The sequence below is a fragment of the Pygocentrus nattereri genome, chromosome 10 (genome assembly GCF_015220715.1).
Source record: "Pygocentrus nattereri isolate fPygNat1 chromosome 10, fPygNat1.pri, whole genome shotgun sequence".
NCBI classification, from domain to species: Eukaryota; Metazoa; Chordata; class Actinopteri; order Characiformes; family Serrasalmidae; genus Pygocentrus; species Pygocentrus nattereri.
In genome coordinates this window covers 2,207,501-2,225,814 of record NC_051220.1, presented here as the reverse complement: position 1 = coordinate 2,225,814, position 18,314 = coordinate 2,207,501, and the positions used below count along the sequence as shown (strand labels likewise).

General features: G+C 44.1%; 1 protein-coding gene across 7 annotated transcripts in view; it reads left to right on the top strand.

The window, feature by feature from the left end:
* The first annotated feature begins 4,918 nt into the window (after positions 1-4,918).
* plekha1a (pleckstrin homology domain containing, family A (phosphoinositide binding specific) member 1a) overlaps positions 4,919-18,314 on the top strand; it is a 31,676-nt gene continuing 18,280 nt past the window's right edge. For 2 of the 7 annotated variants that reach the window (XR_005130832.1, XM_017719350.2), the window contains exons 1-4: positions 4,922-5,301; positions 12,560-12,748; positions 16,009-16,065; positions 17,439-17,484. Coding sequence is in view for 6 of the 7 variants with exons in the window: in XM_017719350.2 (XP_017574839.1) it covers positions 12,608-12,748; positions 16,009-16,065; positions 17,439-17,484 (244 nt within the window). In the remaining variant the exon portion in view is untranslated. Of the gene's footprint in view, positions 5,302-12,559; positions 12,749-16,008; positions 16,066-17,438; positions 17,485-18,314 lie in introns of all 7 variants that reach the window. The other 5 variants (XM_017719346.2, XM_017719349.2, XM_037542137.1 and 2 more) reach the window with 4 other exon arrangements.

The following is an 18,314-nucleotide window of genomic DNA, read 5'->3' as shown; positions in this document are numbered from 1 at the left end:
AATGAGACCTTGAAGATGTCCTCACATCCTGGAGCGTGCAGTAAAATACAGCACTATCATGAGTGTGGGAAAGAAGCAGCTGGCCAAGCTTTATGGAGAAATCCTGTTGCATTAATTTGATTCTACACTTTACTGGAACTTAAACTCACTCTCGCTGGTCACTTCATGAGGCACCGCTACATGACCGCTCAAAATCACCTTTAGACATAACATAACATAACATAACATAACATAACATAACATAACATAACATAACATAACATAACATAAGGCGTAACATTCTGACCACCTCCTCGTTTCTCCACTCACTGTCCACTTTATCAGCTCCACTTACTGTATAGCTGCACTCTGTAGTTCTACAGTTACAGACTGTAGTCCATCTGTTTCTCTGATACTCTGTTACCCTGTTCTTCAGTGGTCAGGACCCCCATGGACCCTCACAGAGCAGGTACTATTTGAGTGTTGGAGTCTCAGCACTGACGTGGTGGTGGTGTGTTAGTGTGTGTTGTGCTGGTCTGAGTGGATCAGACACAGCGGTGCTGCTGGAGTTTTTAAACACCTCAGTGTCGCTGCTGGACTGAGAATAGTCCACCAACCAAAAATATCCAGCCAACAGCGTCCTGTGGGCAGCGTCCTGTGACCACTGATGAAGGACTAGAGGATGACCAACACAAACTGTGCAGCAGCAGATGAGCTGTCGTCTCTGACTTTACATCTACAAGGTGGACCCACAAGGTAGGAGTGTCTAATAGAGTGGACAGTGAGTGGACACTGTGGTTTAAACACTCCAGCAGCACTGCTGTGTCTGATCCACTCGCACCAGCGCAGCACACACTAACACACCACCACCATGAGGAAGGAAGGAAGTTTTCTAGTTATTCAGAATCATTTTCTATAAAGTTACAGTTGTGTGCACAAGTTTGGGCACCCCAGGTCAAATAACATGTTTTTGTTGATCCTCCACGGAGACACACGTCTGTACATTTTATGGCACAATCACTGTTTATCTGCTGAATTAATGTTTTGGGGGAAAAACAAGATCAAATGCAGCCTGTGCAAAAGTTATGGCACATTTTATATGTTAAACTAAGCAAACAAATAGAAGTTGTGTGCTAGAATTTGCAGATGCCGTATTTAAGTGGGTTAACTTTTCACTTAGGAACTCAACAAAACATGTAATTTGACCAGGCATGTTCAAACTTTGGCATAGGAACATAAGTGTGTGTGTGTGTGTGTGTGTGTGTGTGTGTGTGTGTGTGTGTGTGTGTGTGTGTGTGTGTCAAAAAAAAAAAGAAGTACCCAAATCAAGTTACATTATCTGTAATAATTAAGATTCCTTAAAAAGTGCTGTAAGTGATCTCAATCTCTCAAAAATGCTTCATTGCATTAAGACATTGTGGCTGGAATTAAGTAAGACTAATACAATGACATGATGTCAAAATAATCATGTAGAATTAACAAAAAGTAGCACATCACTTTAAATGTGTCTCAGGTCAAAACTGTAACACTTAAAATGAGCTGCATTCCTGAAAATACAATGAGGCACAAAATATTTAAATGCACAAAATATTTAAAACTCATATGATAATGAGCTGCTTTAAACAAAAGACCGACATAGCATTAACAGGAGAGTTTGCTTTATTGAAACATTAACATACGAGACTATCTACACTATATTTCCAAAAGTATTCGGTCGTCTGGCTTCACACGCATATGAACTTGAGCGACATCCCATTCTTAATCCATAGGGTTTAATATGATGTCGGCCCACCCTTTGCAGCTATAACAGCTTCAGCTCTTCTGGGAAGGCTTTCCACAAGGGTTAGGAGGGTTTATGGGAATTTCTGACCGTTCTTCCAGAAGCACATTTGTGAGGTCAGACACTGATGTTGGACGAGAAGGCCTGGTGCACAGTCTCCGCTCTGATTCATCCCAAAGGTGTTCTGTCGGGTTGAGGTCAGGACTCTGTGCAGGTCAGTCAAGTTCTTCCACACCAAACTCACAACTGGACTTGTTGCACAGGTGGCGTCCGATCACGGCACCACGCTGGAATTCACTGAGCTCCTGAGAGCGACCCATTCTTTCACTAATGTCTGTAGAAGCAGTCTGCAGGCCTAGGGACTCGGCTTTATACACCTGTGGCCATGGAAGTGACTGGAACACCTGAATTCAGTGATTTGGATGGGTGAGTGAAAACTTTTAGAAATATAATGTATGTATATTTGTGTTAATCATGATCTCGAACATGAAAGAAGAAATGAGTTCTTTAAAGAATTCAGTGTTCTTGCATGTTTTTAAGCCAATGATTTTGACCCTTAGGCCCCGGAGACAAAACAGTAGGTCACTTCTAGCCTTAATAACTTCAGGCTGGTTTAAGATACACACGTTCCACATATCAGGTCATTCAGCAGACCAGTAATTCGGCTCGGACAATCCTGATATTATTGCTCTGCTGTTTGGCCTTCATACTCCAACAAAGGGTTAAAACAGAGACATGATTCACCATCAGGTCATCATCAGACTCTGACCCACCATCCAGAGAGATTTCCTCCACCTGTGACCGTCCATCAGCCGGAGCTCAGCTCCAAAATCACCCCAACCCACTCGCTACTGTTACACTACAGCTCTGCTTTCAGCCTCATGTCATAAACAAAGGGCTTTCAGTTTACATTGATTTTGAGTATTAAAAATATCTGATATTAAATATGCAGCTCAATTCTCTAAAAATAAAGCCTGTCTTGCTGTGTATCAGAGTTTTAGCACTGAGTCTGAATCCAAGAGGACAGAAAATCAATAAAAAACCATGTCCGTCTTATGATAATTGTTATTTTTACTCATCATAATCAATAAAATCAATAATCTCCATCAAAATTATTGCACTTTCAGCTCACAGACACTCCAGACTAGCAATTTCTGAAAAGATAACGACAGCCGCACTTCTTTTCAGTTAAAACAGTACAACATTTAGCAGCCGCTGGGTCCATTTTTTGATCAGAAATGTCCCAAATTCATAAAGATATAAAATTCCTGTTGCATTTACATTTCAAACAATGGCGTATCTGAGCAGCCCAGGGTCTCCTGACAATAACATCATATGGCATGTGTGACTGTCACGTGTAAATTTATCTAAATTTATTTATATTTGCACTTGTAATTGATCCCAAATAGCAAAATATTCCCCAAAATTATAGATTTTGAAGTTTTTAATCCGTCTATTTTAGTCTGTTAATCTTTTACAGCCAGATCTGGTGTGTTCAGAGTTTCTTAGCAGTGCATTTAAGTTCATTTGTAGGTTAACAATAAAATCATTAGTTGGGTGGACGTGGCTTGTGTCTGTAACCACATGTTGAATGTTCCATGTTGCTAATCTTCGGTACACAGTTTTATAATCCACTGCAAGCTGAGCCATAAAAAAAAACACATGCAAATTACTGCACACGTTCCCACCCTCGAGAATAGCTCAGGCTGAATGATTCATTTAGAGTGTACCAGTACTGGATTTTTACATTTTTTTCCCACAGCAAAGAGTGGAGACTGTGAGCCAGGCCTTCTCATCCAACATCAGTGTCTGACCTCACAAATGTGCTTCTGGAAGAACGGTCAGAAATTCCCATAAACACTCCTAACCCTTGTGGAAAACCTTCCCAGAAGAGCTGAAGCTGTTATAGCTGCAAAAGGTGGGCCGACATCATATTAAACCCTATGGATTAAGAATGGAACGTCACTCAAGTTCATATGTGTGTGAAGCCAGACGAGTGAATACTTTTGGAAATTTCACTGTTGTCAGAAGAAAACCTTGTATCGCCGAAATGGTAACTTTACAGGAGAAGGAAAACCATAATTTATTCTCAATTGAAGGTTTAATTTAGTCCATTTATCATGAAATTTACACACAATGTAAACAGACACAACGTATATCTCAGACATCAGATTTCGTATTCATTACCATTTGATCCAGAACGGGGTAGAAAGGGGATTTAAGGGGCTTTGAACGTGGTGTGGTTGTTGGTGCCAGACGGGCTGGTCTGAGTATTTCAGAAACTGCTGATCTGCTGGGATTTTCACACACAACCATCTCTAGGGTTCACAGAGAACGGTCCGAAAAAGAGGAAATATCCAGTGAGCGGTCAGTTGTGTGGACGAAAATGCCTTGTTGATGTGAGAGGTCAGAGGAGAATGGGCAGACTGGTTCCAGATGATAGAAAGGCAGCATGAACTCAAATAACCAACCAGAATCTCTGAGGAACGTTTCCAACACCTTGTTGAAAGTCTGACACGAAGAATTAAGACAGTTCTGAAGCGAAAGGGGGTCCAGCCTTTTACTAGCAAGGGGTACCTAATAAAGTGGCCAGTGAGTGTATGTTTACTGGCCTGAAAACATGATATCCTCCAACAGCAGAGGGTGCACAAGGGCAATAAAACACATTCGCCCAGCATTACCAGAAATACTTAACTCGTACTTTCTCTCACTGACCATTACGTGAGGCCTACCTGCCCTATAGGTCACTATATAACCGGATATTAAAGAATCAATACTTTCAATACTTCAGCAGTAATTTATAGAACTGAATGGGTCTTTACGTGGCAGGTATTTAATACTAAATCATATACTTGTCATATACACCGGTCAGGCATAACATTCGGACCACCTCCTCATTTCTGCGCTCACTGTCCACTTTATCAGCTCCACTTACTGTATAGCTGCACTCTGTAGTTCTACAGTTTCAGACTGTAGTCCATCTGTTTCTCTGATACTCTGTTACCCTGTTCTTCAGTGGTCAGGACCCCCATGGACCCTCACAGAGCGGGTGCTGTTTGGGTGGTGGGACAGTCTCAGCACTGCAGTGACACTGACGTGGTGGTGGTGGTGTGTTATTGTGTGTTGTGCTGGTACGAGTGGATCAGACACAGCAGTGCTGACGCTCCTGCCTTGTCGGTCCACTTTGTAGATGTAAAATCAGTGGTCACGGGACGCTGATTGGTGCACTATTCTCAGTCACTGAGGCGTCTGATCCACTCAGACCAGCGCAACACGTCTTTAAACAGAGCTCTCACAGCTCTACCTGTCGGCCAGGTGAGCTCGCGCTGTCTCTGCTATAGGATTTGCATAAACGAGTCCGAGGAGTGTGACGTAAAACCCCTTCCGTCTCAGCGCAAAACACACCGGAGTGACCGCAGGGCTGCGGAGCGGAGGGAGCGGGGTCGCTGGATGTGCTGGATGCGGCTGAAGCGGCTTCTCGGACCCGCTCACACGTTCTCGGCACCTTAAACCCGAGTGAGTCGGCGGAGCCAAACTGACAGGTATTCCGCCCGGATCTCCGCCTCATAGTTTGTCCGGGTTGTTTGTTGTTAGTGAGTTAGCCCACGAAGCGGAGCCCGGGTCGGGCAGAGCGGCTGACGCTCCGCTCCGGGGGCTGAGCGTTCCCCCGGCGCTAGCTCGTTAGCTCGTTAGCTCGCGAGAAACCGCTGACCCGTTCAGAGTCCGGCCGTTTCTCTGTGTGTTAACCGACCCTAATCCAGTCGTTTAGGTCTGTGTGACACACCACGACGTTCATCTGCTTAGTTTCGCCCGCTTTTCGATAAAAACCTGGCCCCGGTGTCGCTGGCTAGCTCCTAGCTGGCTAGCGCTGGTTGTCCAGCCTTCACCTGCGTGAAGTAAGTTAGCCGGCTGGCTATCAGAGCGCAGCGGCTGGTTTAATCGGCTTTTCTTGGCTGATTTCCTGCTGCCAGAAGATTTGATGTAGTTAAATAAAAAGGCTGGATGTTTAACGTCACCCCAGTGTGGCCCCTGAGCTGGTCTGCCTTCTCTCGACCTCGGAAATCCCTTAAATACACCGACCAGCCGCGTTGTAGTTCTACAGTTACAGACTGTAGTCCATCTGCTTCTCTGATACTCTGTTACCCTGTTCTTCAGTGGTCAGGACCCCCATGGACCCTCACAGAGCAGGTACTGTTTGGGTGGTGGGTCATTCTCAGCACTGGTGTGGTGGTGGTGTGTGTTGTGCTGGTGCGAGTGGATCAGACAGCAGCGCTGCTGGAGTTTTTAAACACTGTGTCCACTCACTGTCCACTCTAGACACTCCTACCGTGTCGGTCCACCTTGTAGATGTAAAGTCAGAGACGACAGCTCATCTGCTGCTTCACAGTTTGTGTGGATCATCTTCTAGTCCTTCATCAGGGGTCACAGGACGCCGCCCACAGGACGCTGTCGGCTGGATATTTTTGGTTGGTGGACTATTCTCAGTCCAGCAGAGACACTGAGGTGTATAAAACTCCAGCAGCACTGCTGTGTCTGATCCACTCAGACCAGCGCCACACACACTAACACACCGCCACCACGTCAGTGTTACTGCAGTGCTGAGAATGACCCACCACCCAAACAGTACCTGCTCTGTGAGGGTCCATGGGGGTCCTGACCGCTGAAGAACAGATATTGAGTGATTTGAGCTGAAATACTGCATCGCAATGAAACTGATGTCTTTACAGAGGTGCTGATGCTGCCCCAGGGGCTCACGATGTTTACAGGGCAGTTAAAGCCACTTTTTATTATCCAGAATGACCAGTGAACCTGAATGTGTCCTCTTGGCTTTGATAAGCAGCGTTGATAGCGGAAAAGTAATGGCAATTCTTAAAAACAAACAAACAAAAACATGGTTCTACCTTCTTTAACATTTTGTGTGTGCCCCTCCACCACTGTGAGTCCCTTCATTCATTAAGATCAAAAGATAGTTGCATAACTAATCATAAAATTTGGTAGAAAAATTGGTTAATTGAAAAGCTTCTGTCATTGGTTAATTGAAAAGCTTCTGTCATTGGTTAATTGAAAAGCTTCTGTCACTGGTTAATTGAAAAGCTTCTGTCACTGGTTAATTGAAAAGCTTCTGTCACTGGTTAATTGAAAAGCTTCTGTCACTGGTTAATTGAAAAGCTTCTGTCACTGGTTAATTGAAAAGCTTCTGTCACTGGTTAATTGAAACGCTTCTGTCACTGGTTAATTGAAACGCTTCTGTCACTGGTTAATCAAAGCTTCTCTCGTTGGTTAATGCTCCTGAAATGCCTCTATCATTGGGTAATCAAAAAGCTTTTGATTTGCTTGTTACTGGTTAATCAAAATGCTTCTATCATCCAATATCATTGGTCAATCGAAATGCTTCTGTCCAGTGACACTAATGTTTTTCCTTTACTCCTATTTGCTGTTATATCTTAAACTTTCAGATTCCCTTTTTTAGTCTTGATGGCTCACCCTTTTCTCTCTTGGCTTGGTCATTTGGGGCTTGGTCCAAGTTTTCTGTAAAGCTGCTAAGTGACCGTAGCCACTGTAGAATGCATTATACGAATAAATTAAAATTTAGACGAAAAGAATAACTAAAACAGACACAGTGAGCAGGTTACGAGTGGATACTGCTCTAAGTGTAGCTGCCACTGTAACCATGCTGTAGGCTGTGTTGCAAGCCTTATCAGTGCGCAGGGGAATTTTAACCGTGGCGTTTCCTTGTAACTGTTATAAACCATTGAACTTTTAAGGAATCAACACTGTAAAGATGACCAAAGGTCGACAGTAAGTCAGTGCATTTAGAGTCAGCGTATAGGGTTAAGTGTAAAGAATATGGCTGGTCTGGAGAAGAATTGAGGTTGTGACAAGACCAGGCTTGCTTTACGCTCCCTCTGCTTCAACTGAAGTTAGAGCCCTGATGACGGAGATGAAAGGAAGAACAGGACTGAGATAGCGTCTCTGAGCGGGGAGGAGGGATCACCCTGCCGTTTAGAGATGATGACAAATCTACACAACTTTCAGAGCCAGCACTTAAACAAATACCACCTCTACTAAATACTCGGGCTGTTGGTCTTCATTTTACAAGCACTCAATTGTTCTTCTGCCAAAAACTTCATTCATAAAAACAGCTCTGCTATGCATATGAATCTTCACCATCTTTCTTAGTTTTCTTGCTGTGTTTTGTAATTTTTTGCGCTCTTAGTTTTGACTGAAAGTGTGGTTGGTTAGTGTAGTGGTTAACACGTTTGCCTTCTACACTGTAGACAGGGGTTCAATCCCCCACCTGGGCAAGCGCCCTACACTATACCAATAAGGGTCCTTGGGCAAGACTCCTAACACCACCTTAGCCTACCTGTGTAAAATGATCAAATTGTAAGTCGCTCTGGATAAAAGCGTCAGCCAAATGCCATAAATGTAAATTAAAGAACGGTACTGGCCTGAGCAAAGTCATTGGTTTCTTGACATTTCTTGATATTTCTGGTTAATCGACCAGCTTCTGTCGTTGGTCATCGTTGCTTAATCGAACAGCTTCAGACGTTGGTCATCGTTGGTTAATCGACCAGCTTCTGTCGTTGCTCATCGTTGGTTAATCGACCAGCTTCTGTCGTTGCTCATCGTTGGTTAATCGAACAGCTTCTGTCGTTGCTCATCGTTGGTTAATCGAACAGCTTCTGTCGTTGCTCATCGTTGCTTAATCGAACAGCTTCAGACGTTGGTCATCGTTGCTTAATCGACCAGCTTCTGTCGTTGCTCATCGTTGCTTAATCGACCAGCTTCTGTCGTTGCTCATCGTTGCTTAATCGAACAGCTTCTGTCGTTGCTCATTGTTGCTTAATCGAACAGCTTCAGACATTGCTCATCGTTGCTTAATCGAACAGCTTCTGTCGTTGGTCATCGTTGCTTAATCGACCAGCTTCTGTCGTTGCTCATCGTTGCTTAATCGACCAGCTTCTGTCGTTGCTCATCGTTGCTTAATCGAACAGCTTCTGTCGTTGCTCATTGTTGCTTAATCGAACAGCTTCAGACGTTGGTCATCGTTGCTTAATCGAACAGCTTCTGTCGTTGCTCATCGTTGCTTAATCGAACAGCTTCAGACGTTGGTCATCGTTGGTTAATCGACCAGCTTCTGTCGTTGCTCATCGTTGGTTAATCGACCAGCTTCTGTCGTTGCTCATCGTTGCTTAATCGACCAGCTTCAGACGTTGGTCATCGTTGGTTAATCGACCAGCTTCTGTCGTTGCTCATCGTTGGTTAATCGACCAGCTTCTGTCGTTGCTCATCGTTGCTTAATCGACCAGCTTCTGTCGTTGCTCATCGTTGCTTAATCGAACAGCTTCTGTCGTTGCTCATTGTTGCTTAATCGAACAGCTTCAGACGTTGGTCATCGTTGCTTAATCGAACAGCTTCTGTCGTTGCTCATCGTTGCTTAATCGACCAGCTTCTGTCGTTGCTCATCGTTGCTTAATCGACCAGCTTCTGTCGTTGCTCATCGTTGCTTAATCGAACAGCTTCAGACGTTGCTCATCGTTGCTTAATCGAACAGCTTCTGTCGTTGGTCATCGTTGCTTAATCGACCAGCTTCTGTCGTTGCTCATCGTTGCTTAATCGAACAGCTTCTGTCGTTGCTCATCGTTGCTTAATCGAACAGCTTCTGTCGTTGCTCATCGTTGCTTAATCGAACAGCTTCTGTCGTTGGTCATCACTGTGGGGGTCCATGGGGGTCCTGACCACTGAAGAACAGGGTAACCGAGTATCAGAGAAACAGATGGACTACAGTCTGTAACTGTAGAACTACAGAGTGCAGCTATACAGTAAGTGGAGCTGATAAAGTGGATATAATGTTATGCCTGATGTATAGGTGTGTATAGCTAGAGGCTGTAGGAATCTGTTTCATATTAGGCGTTGACCAAGGTCAGTGTAAAGCAATGAAACTCGGTCATGAAAATGAATGACTGGCCCACTCCTTGTTTAATACATTACAGTTGGTTTCAGTCTGTATTCTGTCCACTGTTGGAGCCTTCACTGAATCCTGGAACGTTCTAGAGCACAAGGCCCACTCTGTGCTCTAGAACTCGGTGCGAGTGTGTTTGGTGCACACTGATGAGATGACTCATGATGTGCATTGTTCTCCTCTCTCTGGCCGATGACACAGCAGGCCTTGTTTTGGTCACAAGCTTTGTCTGTTTATTTCTTTATGCCTTAGCTCTTGCCATAAATGTCTCGGCCTCCAGAGCAGAGAGAAGAATGCTGTCTTTATCCACTGTTTGACAGAGGGCGTGGCCGAGGGACTGCTCACTCTCTCCATCTGTTGAATTTTAGCACTTTGCTTTCCTCGTATTCAGGAAGCTCTTTTCGAAAACAGAAAAAAACAATTGGAATTTGCTGCACTGAAAATTCTTGGTTGAAATCAAAATTCAGGACGGGCTGAATTTATTTATTTTGCTGTTTTATTGCTTTTGATGCACTAATTGATGTATTAAAGTAAAAAAAAACCTACAAATTAGTAAAGCAAATATAATTATCGATCAAGTCTGATTTAATAATAATAATAATAATAATAATCTAATAAAGCAGATCTGAGCTGATAAAATACAAACCTGTTTCCAAAAAAGTTGGGATGCTGTTCAAAATATAAATAAAAACAAAATTCAATTACGTGCAAAACATTTAAACCCTATATTTAATTGGAAACAGTACGAAGACAACAAATCAAATGTTAAAATGGAGAAATGTTATTGTTTTTTTAAAATATATGAGCATTTTAAGTTTGATGCCAAAAACACATTCCAAAAAAGTTGGAACGGGGGCGTGTCTGCATCACCACTGTGCTGCATGAGCTCTTCTTTAACAACACTCTTAAGTGTTAAGGAACTGAGAAGACGCTGCTGTAGCTTTGAAAGTAAAATGTTTTCATATTTCTCATTTAAGGTAGGATTTCAGCTGCTCGTCAGTTTCCGGGGCTCATTTGTCGTACTTTTTCATTTCATAATGCACCAAATGCCTTCAGGGGTGACCGGTCTGGACTGCAGGCAGGTCAGTTTAGCACCCGGACTCTTTTAATACGGAGCAGTGCTGCTGTAATACATGCAGAATGTGGTTTTACATCGTCTTGCTGAAATAATCAAGGCCTTCCCTGAAAAAGACGTCGTCTGGACGGCAGCAGATGTTGCTACAACCTGTTTATGTCATTCAGCTTTAATGGAGCCTTCACAGATGAGCACGTCACCCACGCCATGTGCACTAATGCCCCCTAAACCATCATGAATACTGGCTTTAGAACTGAGCACTGATAACAAGCTGAGTGGTCTTCAGCCTGGAGGACACAGTGTCCATGATTTCCGAAAAGAATTTCAAATGTTGATTCGTCAGACCGCCGGACACTTTTCCACTTCCCCTCAGTCCATTTTGAGCTCAGGCCCAGAGAAGGTGGCAGCATTTTTGGATGCCGTTTATATTTGATTTCATTATTTATTTTATATATAGTTTTTTTTTTTTTTTGTCTGGTTCTTTGTCATCTCTCAAGCTGCATAATATGTAGTGCATAATTGTGCACGTTGGCTTAGGTTGACTAACCTATTGTAGAGTTCCTCTTCAGGGTGTAAGATTGTGCAGACCTACACAGCCCAAGAAGATCTTTCTTGCCCTTTCTTCCTTTTCAGTGTCATTACAACACCCACTGGAAGTCCTGCCTGACTTTGCAGTGGTCAATAATTACCGTAACCAGTGACTTTATTACTGCATAGTTGTACAAGGAGTATCTGCTGACCTTGAAAATGTACTAAAACATGGAAAGTGTGATCAAGCATGTCCATGAAAGATAGTCCTTGACCCTGTACCAGCACCCGGGGATAGCCTCCAGACTGCGAGCCAGGCCTTCTCGTCTAACATCAGTGTCTGACCTCACAAATGCGCTTCTGGAAGAACGGTCAAAAATTCCCATAAACACTCCTAACCCTTGTGGAAAGCCTTCCCAGAAGAGTTGAAGGTGTTCTAGTTGCAAAGGGTGGACAGACATCATATTAAATCCTGTGGATTAAGAATGGGACGTCACTCAAGCTCGTGTGTGTGTGAAGCCAGATGAGCGAATACTTTTGAAAATACATCGGCGACACCCGACGCGCTCAATCCAGTCTGGGATGAGTTTGACTGTGATGTTGATGTCGTCAGTACAGCTGGAGGAGGTTCATACTGAGACCGTGTCAAATTAAATAATAATCTTTATGCTCGTTTCAACCATTTACAGTTCACTGCCATCGATCTGTAATGATTTACAAGTGAAATGGATCATTTTGAAATCGGATGAGTCACCCGGTGTTTCCTGAAAAATGGAAAAACTTGAGCGGGTTAATCGAGGCACTGATCCAGAAACATTTAATTATGCATACAGAATGTCATTTAGACAGCCAGTTACAGTGTGTATGCATATAACTGGCTGGTATTGAAGTAATTCAGTCAGTACCGTAAACATATTGTTTTTCGATACCCAACCCTATGTGGTGCTCTGATTACAGGCCTTAGACTTTGGCCACCGTGGGGGCTGCCCTTTGCCTGCACTTGCTATGATTCAGATCCTGTGTGGATTGATGTGAGAGTATGACTAACAGCAGTGTTAGGGTTACTGGTCTGCTGCCAAAGAAGTGAAAAAAAGGAGGGGGAGGATGACTTCTTGGATGTTGTCATGCATACTTATTGTTATAACACACCACTCATTAGCTTCGCTCTTGTTCTCTCTCCCTGGCTCTCATGCACTTTCTTGTGCTCTGACCATTGCCCTCTGTCCTCCAGCAGCTGTGTGTTGGTCCAGAAGGGGGGAATGAGCAGTGAAGAGGAGCGATGCCTTACGTGGACCGACAGAACCGCATCTGCGGCTTCCTCGACATCGAGGAGCTGGAGAACAGCGGCAAGTTCCTGCGGCGATACTTCCTACTGGACACCCAGCAGGGCAGCCTGGTCTGGTACATGGACAACCCACAGGTACAGAAATGTTTATTTGATGGGACGTTTTTTTTTCTTTTTGAGGGTATTTCTTTTAACCTTGCATGTTCTTCATTAGGAATATTTTCCAGCGATGGTTCAGCTGATTCAGAAATTAGGCGCTTTTGTTGAACTGTGCTACATGTTTCGTCCATTAGGTCAGTCGTTCAATGATCTAGCAACTAACTAAAAGTGTGTCTTGTAGACTGATCCATCAGCTACAGGTGACTAAGTTGTCTGCAGGTGGACTTAAATCGTATTTCACCTGCAAAATAGCCTAAACGTTTCCTTAGTTTTGCCCTGAGCCATTGTTCATTTCCAACCTGCCCCATGTCTTCCTTCTGCTGAGGCAACCTCCAGCTTCTAAAGATAAGCTTTCATAAAGGGTAGCTCCACCTCTTCTCCTTCTTTCGGCTGCTCCCTTTGGGGGTCGCCACAGCGGATCATCTGCCTCCATCTTGCCCTATCCACTGCCTCCTCTACTTTCACACCAACCATCTCCATGTCCACCTTCACTACATCCATAAACCTTCTCTGAGGTCTACCTCTTCTCCTTCTACCTGGCAGCTCCATCTCCAACATTCTTTGCCCAATATATCCACTATTCCTCCTCAACACACGTCCAAACCATGTCAACCTGGCCTCTCTGGCTTTATCTCCAAACTGCTCCACCTTCACCGTCCCTCTGATCTGCTCATTTCTAATCTTGTCCATCCTTGTCACTCCCAACAAAAATCATCTTCATCTCTGCCACCTCCAGCTCAGCCTCCTGTCTTTTAGACAGAGCCACAGTCTCCAAACCAAACATCATAGCAGGACGCACTGCTGTCTTGTAGACCTTCCCTTTCACTCTTGCTGCTATCCTTCTGTCATACATCAGCCCTGACACCCGTCTCCACCCACTCCATCCTGCCTGCACCCTCTTCCTCACCTCTTTTCTACACTGTCCATTGCTCTGGGTGGTTGACCCAAGATATTTGAAGTCATCTACCTTTACGACCTCTACTCCTTGCATCTTCACCTTTCCAGCCGCCTCCCTCATATTCACACACATGTATTCCGTCTTGTCTCTACTGACCTTCATTCCTCTCCTCTCCAGTGCAAACCTCCACCTCTCCAGATTCTCTTCCACCTCTCTACCACGCTCTCTACTCTCACCACAGATTACAATGTCAAAGGGTAGCTCCACGGCGAAACGACGTTTCGTCACACCGTCAGCAAAAAAACTAGAGCTTATGTGAGTGACGTCATTCATCAGAGGAGCTGCAATAGATCAGTCACACTTCCCTGTCCTGCCTCATAAACTACTGAGCAGAGTAGCGAGTAGTTCGTTGTTGACGCCGTCAATTTCCATTTGCCCTGGGTTCTTCTGCTTTGGTGCTGGTGTTATATCCAAATTGGGTTCCCCATCAAATTCACGTTCCATTTGACAGTGGACCTCTGGTGGCGCACATTCACTGAACAACGCCAAGCAACGGTGGAACTACGGGAAGCGGAAAGGTTCAGAAAAAGATTAAAGAAAACAGCCACGTGTTTTCACCCATTCTCCAACATTAATCACCCAAAATAACAGCATAATTGATTCGGTGATAAACAGTATTTTCAACTCGAGTAAACAGTCATACTGAAAAATACTCTGTGTGCTGTTAGTCGCTGATTGAGTGAAATACAGCTGCCTCACAAACGTTTCAGTTCAGTTCAGAACAATTTATTCAAATTTTTAGATCCTTTTGGCGTTTATCTGCTCAGAGCTTATCTGACTAACATTATTCATCAGAGGAGCTGCAGAAGATCTGACATTGTTAGCAGAGTGTAAGGTCACCTGCTTGTCCATTTCCCTCACATAAAATGACTGCTCTCCAACTGCTCCAGGCTCCAGCCAAGTAGCTTATTTAGGCTTTTCTAAATTTAACAGTCATTATTACACCTTTGTGTGTAATGTAGCCAGACTCTGCTTCCTACCTACATTAGCCACCTGTTGCAGGATCCCACTATAAGTGATTAACTTCAGTTAAGAGAGCGCAGTAGTTAGCAGCCCACCTTAACTGCATGAATAAAATGTGATGGCTACCCAACACCCCCCACCCCCCACCATCAAGGCTGAGCAGCAGTAGTGTGGAAATTACGGCGCATTTATGTTCTATTAAAATACATATATTTAAACAATAGAACTCAAAAGGGAGCGTGTTATCGTGAAACAACGTAACCATGACCTCGAGTGTTCTACTGCTTTAATACAGCAGTTAAATAAATACAGTAAGAAATGAATAAACTGGCCGTGAACGCGGCGTTTAATATGTTTTAATGTTCAGTTCCTTCCTCCTAATTATAGCTCCTTAACGAGCAGCTCGTTGCTACGTCAGAGTAACGAGCTCCGCCCACTCGCTGCTCAGCCAGCAGTTTGTCCTCCAGTTCCTTACACTAAATTCCCAAACTGTCGTCACCACTGAGCAGCTTTTCAGTCGGCAGCTGTGACAGAAGAACAGCTGAACAACCTGGAATCAGCCAGAAATTAACCCAACACCATTCGCCAGACGTGTCTGATCTTCAGAGTCGGACCAAATCAGACTGAGCCGTAAAACTGAGCCAATATCAGGTTCAGCTCAGTTTGGTCAGTTTGTCCAGATCAGTATTAATGTTGTTTTGTTCCAGCCGGTCTGTAAAGCTTCTTACAGCCCGTTTAGTTTGGCGAATGGTGTTGGGTTCATTTCTGGCTGATTCCAGGTTGTTCAGCTGTTCTTCTGTCACAGCTGCCGACTGAAAAGCTGCTCAGTGGTGACGACAGTTTGGGAATTTAGTGTCGTCTCGTCTTCAGAGTCGGACCAAATCGGCTGTCGGTCAGATGTGATCTTAACAGCGTCCGTTTTCTGTTTGTGGCAAAGTAAGAAGTAGAAACGTTCAGATGGCTCGAGCGTCTCCTACAGCTGTCAGAGTCGTTGCTTAGCAACAGCGTCTCAGCGGAGTGATGCAGTGTATCTTTGCCATTAAGACAAAACTTTTAAGCATTAACCATGTTGACAGAAGCTTTAAACTATAGGGCCAGAGATGCACTGTGACTGTGTACAACATGGGTTATGAGGATGTTTAGGCTTTGTTTGTCCATGGTGTTGTTCATAAGAAGGAACGTTGACTTTTTCAGTTGATTTTTCTCTATATGTTTGTGCTGTGTTTGTTCTTGGAGAGCTAATGTTACTGAAGTACCAAAAACTACACGTTTTGTAAAAGTTTGTACTGTAATTCTTTTTATTTTTGCTTTTCAGAATCTACCGATAGGGGCCGAATGCGTGGGCTCACTCAAACTCACGTACATATCCAAAGTAAGATTCCTTCCTTGCTTTTGCATGCATGGTTTGGTAGACATATGGTACTGTTGGACAAGCAGCAATGATTGGTTGAGGACCCTTTTCCCACATTGAAAAATGAAAAACACCTCATCCAAAGGGGAACCACTGGAACTTTGGATTCTAGATCTGATTCTACTCTCACTGTCCATCTTATCAGCTCCACTTACTGTATAGCTGCACTCTGTAGTTCTACAGTTACAGACTGTAGTCCATCTGTTTCTCTGATACTCTGTTACCCTGTTCTTCAGTGGTCAGGACCCCCATGGACCCTCACAGAGCAGGTGCTGTTTGAGTGGTGGGTCATTCTCAGCACTGTAGTAACACTGACGTGGTGGCGGTGGTGTTAGTGTGTGTTGTGCTGGTACGAGTGGATCAGATACAGTAGTGCTGCTGGAGTTTTTAAACACCTCAGTGTCACTGCTGGACTGAGAATAGTCCACTGAAGAACAGGGTTCAGTAAGTGGAACTAGTTAGGGTTAAACTATGTTGCACTGGCATGAAATAATAAACTGCGATCACAAAAAATGTCTGCATTTGTACATTAAACTCATGTAGAGTCGGGCAGATCTTCACTTCTCTCTCTTTAGGGTGTGAACCGTGCATTTAGTTAAGTTGCTCAGTAGATATCTGAGCTTTGTTCCCTGCTCTTTACAGTTACACTGATTGTGGGAAGGCTAGTGTGAACCCTAGTATCATCACTAGTGTTCACCATAGCAAACTCTTTACAAAGTAATAATCGGTCTTTTCCTGGAAGAGTAAAGAATTAGATAAATTGAGGCAATTTTTTCTGAATGTTTAAGCAAACAGAGAGGAGAACACCCTCAAGTACAATTAGGTCCTTTTGGTACCAGTTTTAAGCAAGTAACAAAACCCGTAAAACTGGACTTTCCTGCTGCCCACTTCAGACCAGCTGCCCACGCCCCAGCTACAACCACCTGCCTTGGACTAGCTGCCCACCCTACATTGACGTTCTCATGGACTCCCAGCTATTACTACTAGTAATACTACTGCTATTAATATTAGTAGTATAATAACTCTGTAGGTAGTCTGACCAGAGGAGGACGGGTCCCCCCCTGGTGATCCTCGGCTCCTCCCAAGGTTTCTTCCTCAGCTCTGAGGGAGGTTCTCCTGGCCACTGTTTCCCCTGACTTGCCCACCTGGGGGTTTTACATTCTTGTTAAAACTCTGTCTTTACTGGAATTCTGTGAAGCTGCTTTGCGACAACATCCATTGTAAAAAGCGCTACAAATAAATTGGACTTGATTTGATTTGGACCCTTCTGTACTGGAAAAAGCACCAGTTTTTTTTTGAAGCACCAGTTTAGTCTTTCGTGTGTTTCTTGGCAGGTCAGTGATGCCACCAAGCTAAGACCAAAAGCGGAGTTCTGCTTTGGTAAGTGCATTGACCTTTTCTGACCTTTAGTAGTGCGCTCATAGTCGCTATGTTTAAAAAAAATAAAAAAGAGAAACATAACAACTTACGATTTTTATGACGGTGTTTTAGGGCCACTGTTAACAAACATAAAAATAGTAGACATCGAGAAATAAAGTCATAATATTTCAAGCAAAAAAGTCGTGGAATTATGGCATTAAAGCACCATCAACACCAGGAAAGGTCAGTATTGTGTCCGAAGGCTTTGCGAGGTGAAGCAGCACCTCCTGGTGTTAAATGAGGGGTGTTGAGTTGGTGGAGCCGCACTTTCATATCGATTCCCCCATAAAGAAACACTCAGCCTCCCCGTCTCTCCTGCTCATCAGCACCAGCCTGGTATCCGTGTAAGAACCGGCTGAAACGGCCGAGCAGGAAACTGTTTATCTAGAATTAAGAGTCAGACGGACTCGGAGGAAACCGTCCGTCTGTGCTGTTGAAGGAGAATCTAAGGCAAGGTGGTCTACACGGCTGTCTGGGGCTTCGTCTCCCCCCATTCAAAGAGGGCATGAAGTTTCACAGACGGTGAGGAAGAAGATCAAACTGATCCACAGACAGACGGGAGTGAGTGGAGCTCCGGCGCCAGTGCAGCAACCGAGACCCCAACACGGTATGGCAGCCCCCCTACAGCGCAGCAGCCCACTCTGTCCTCCAAATATTACGACTATTCTCAAAGTCTGTTTTTATTTTTAAGTGGCCCTAAAACGCCTCATAGATTTTCCAGTTTTCCAGATTTTCTCCGATTTTTTTTTTTTTTTTTTACTTTTCAAGTTTTGAATACTAACCCACACAGT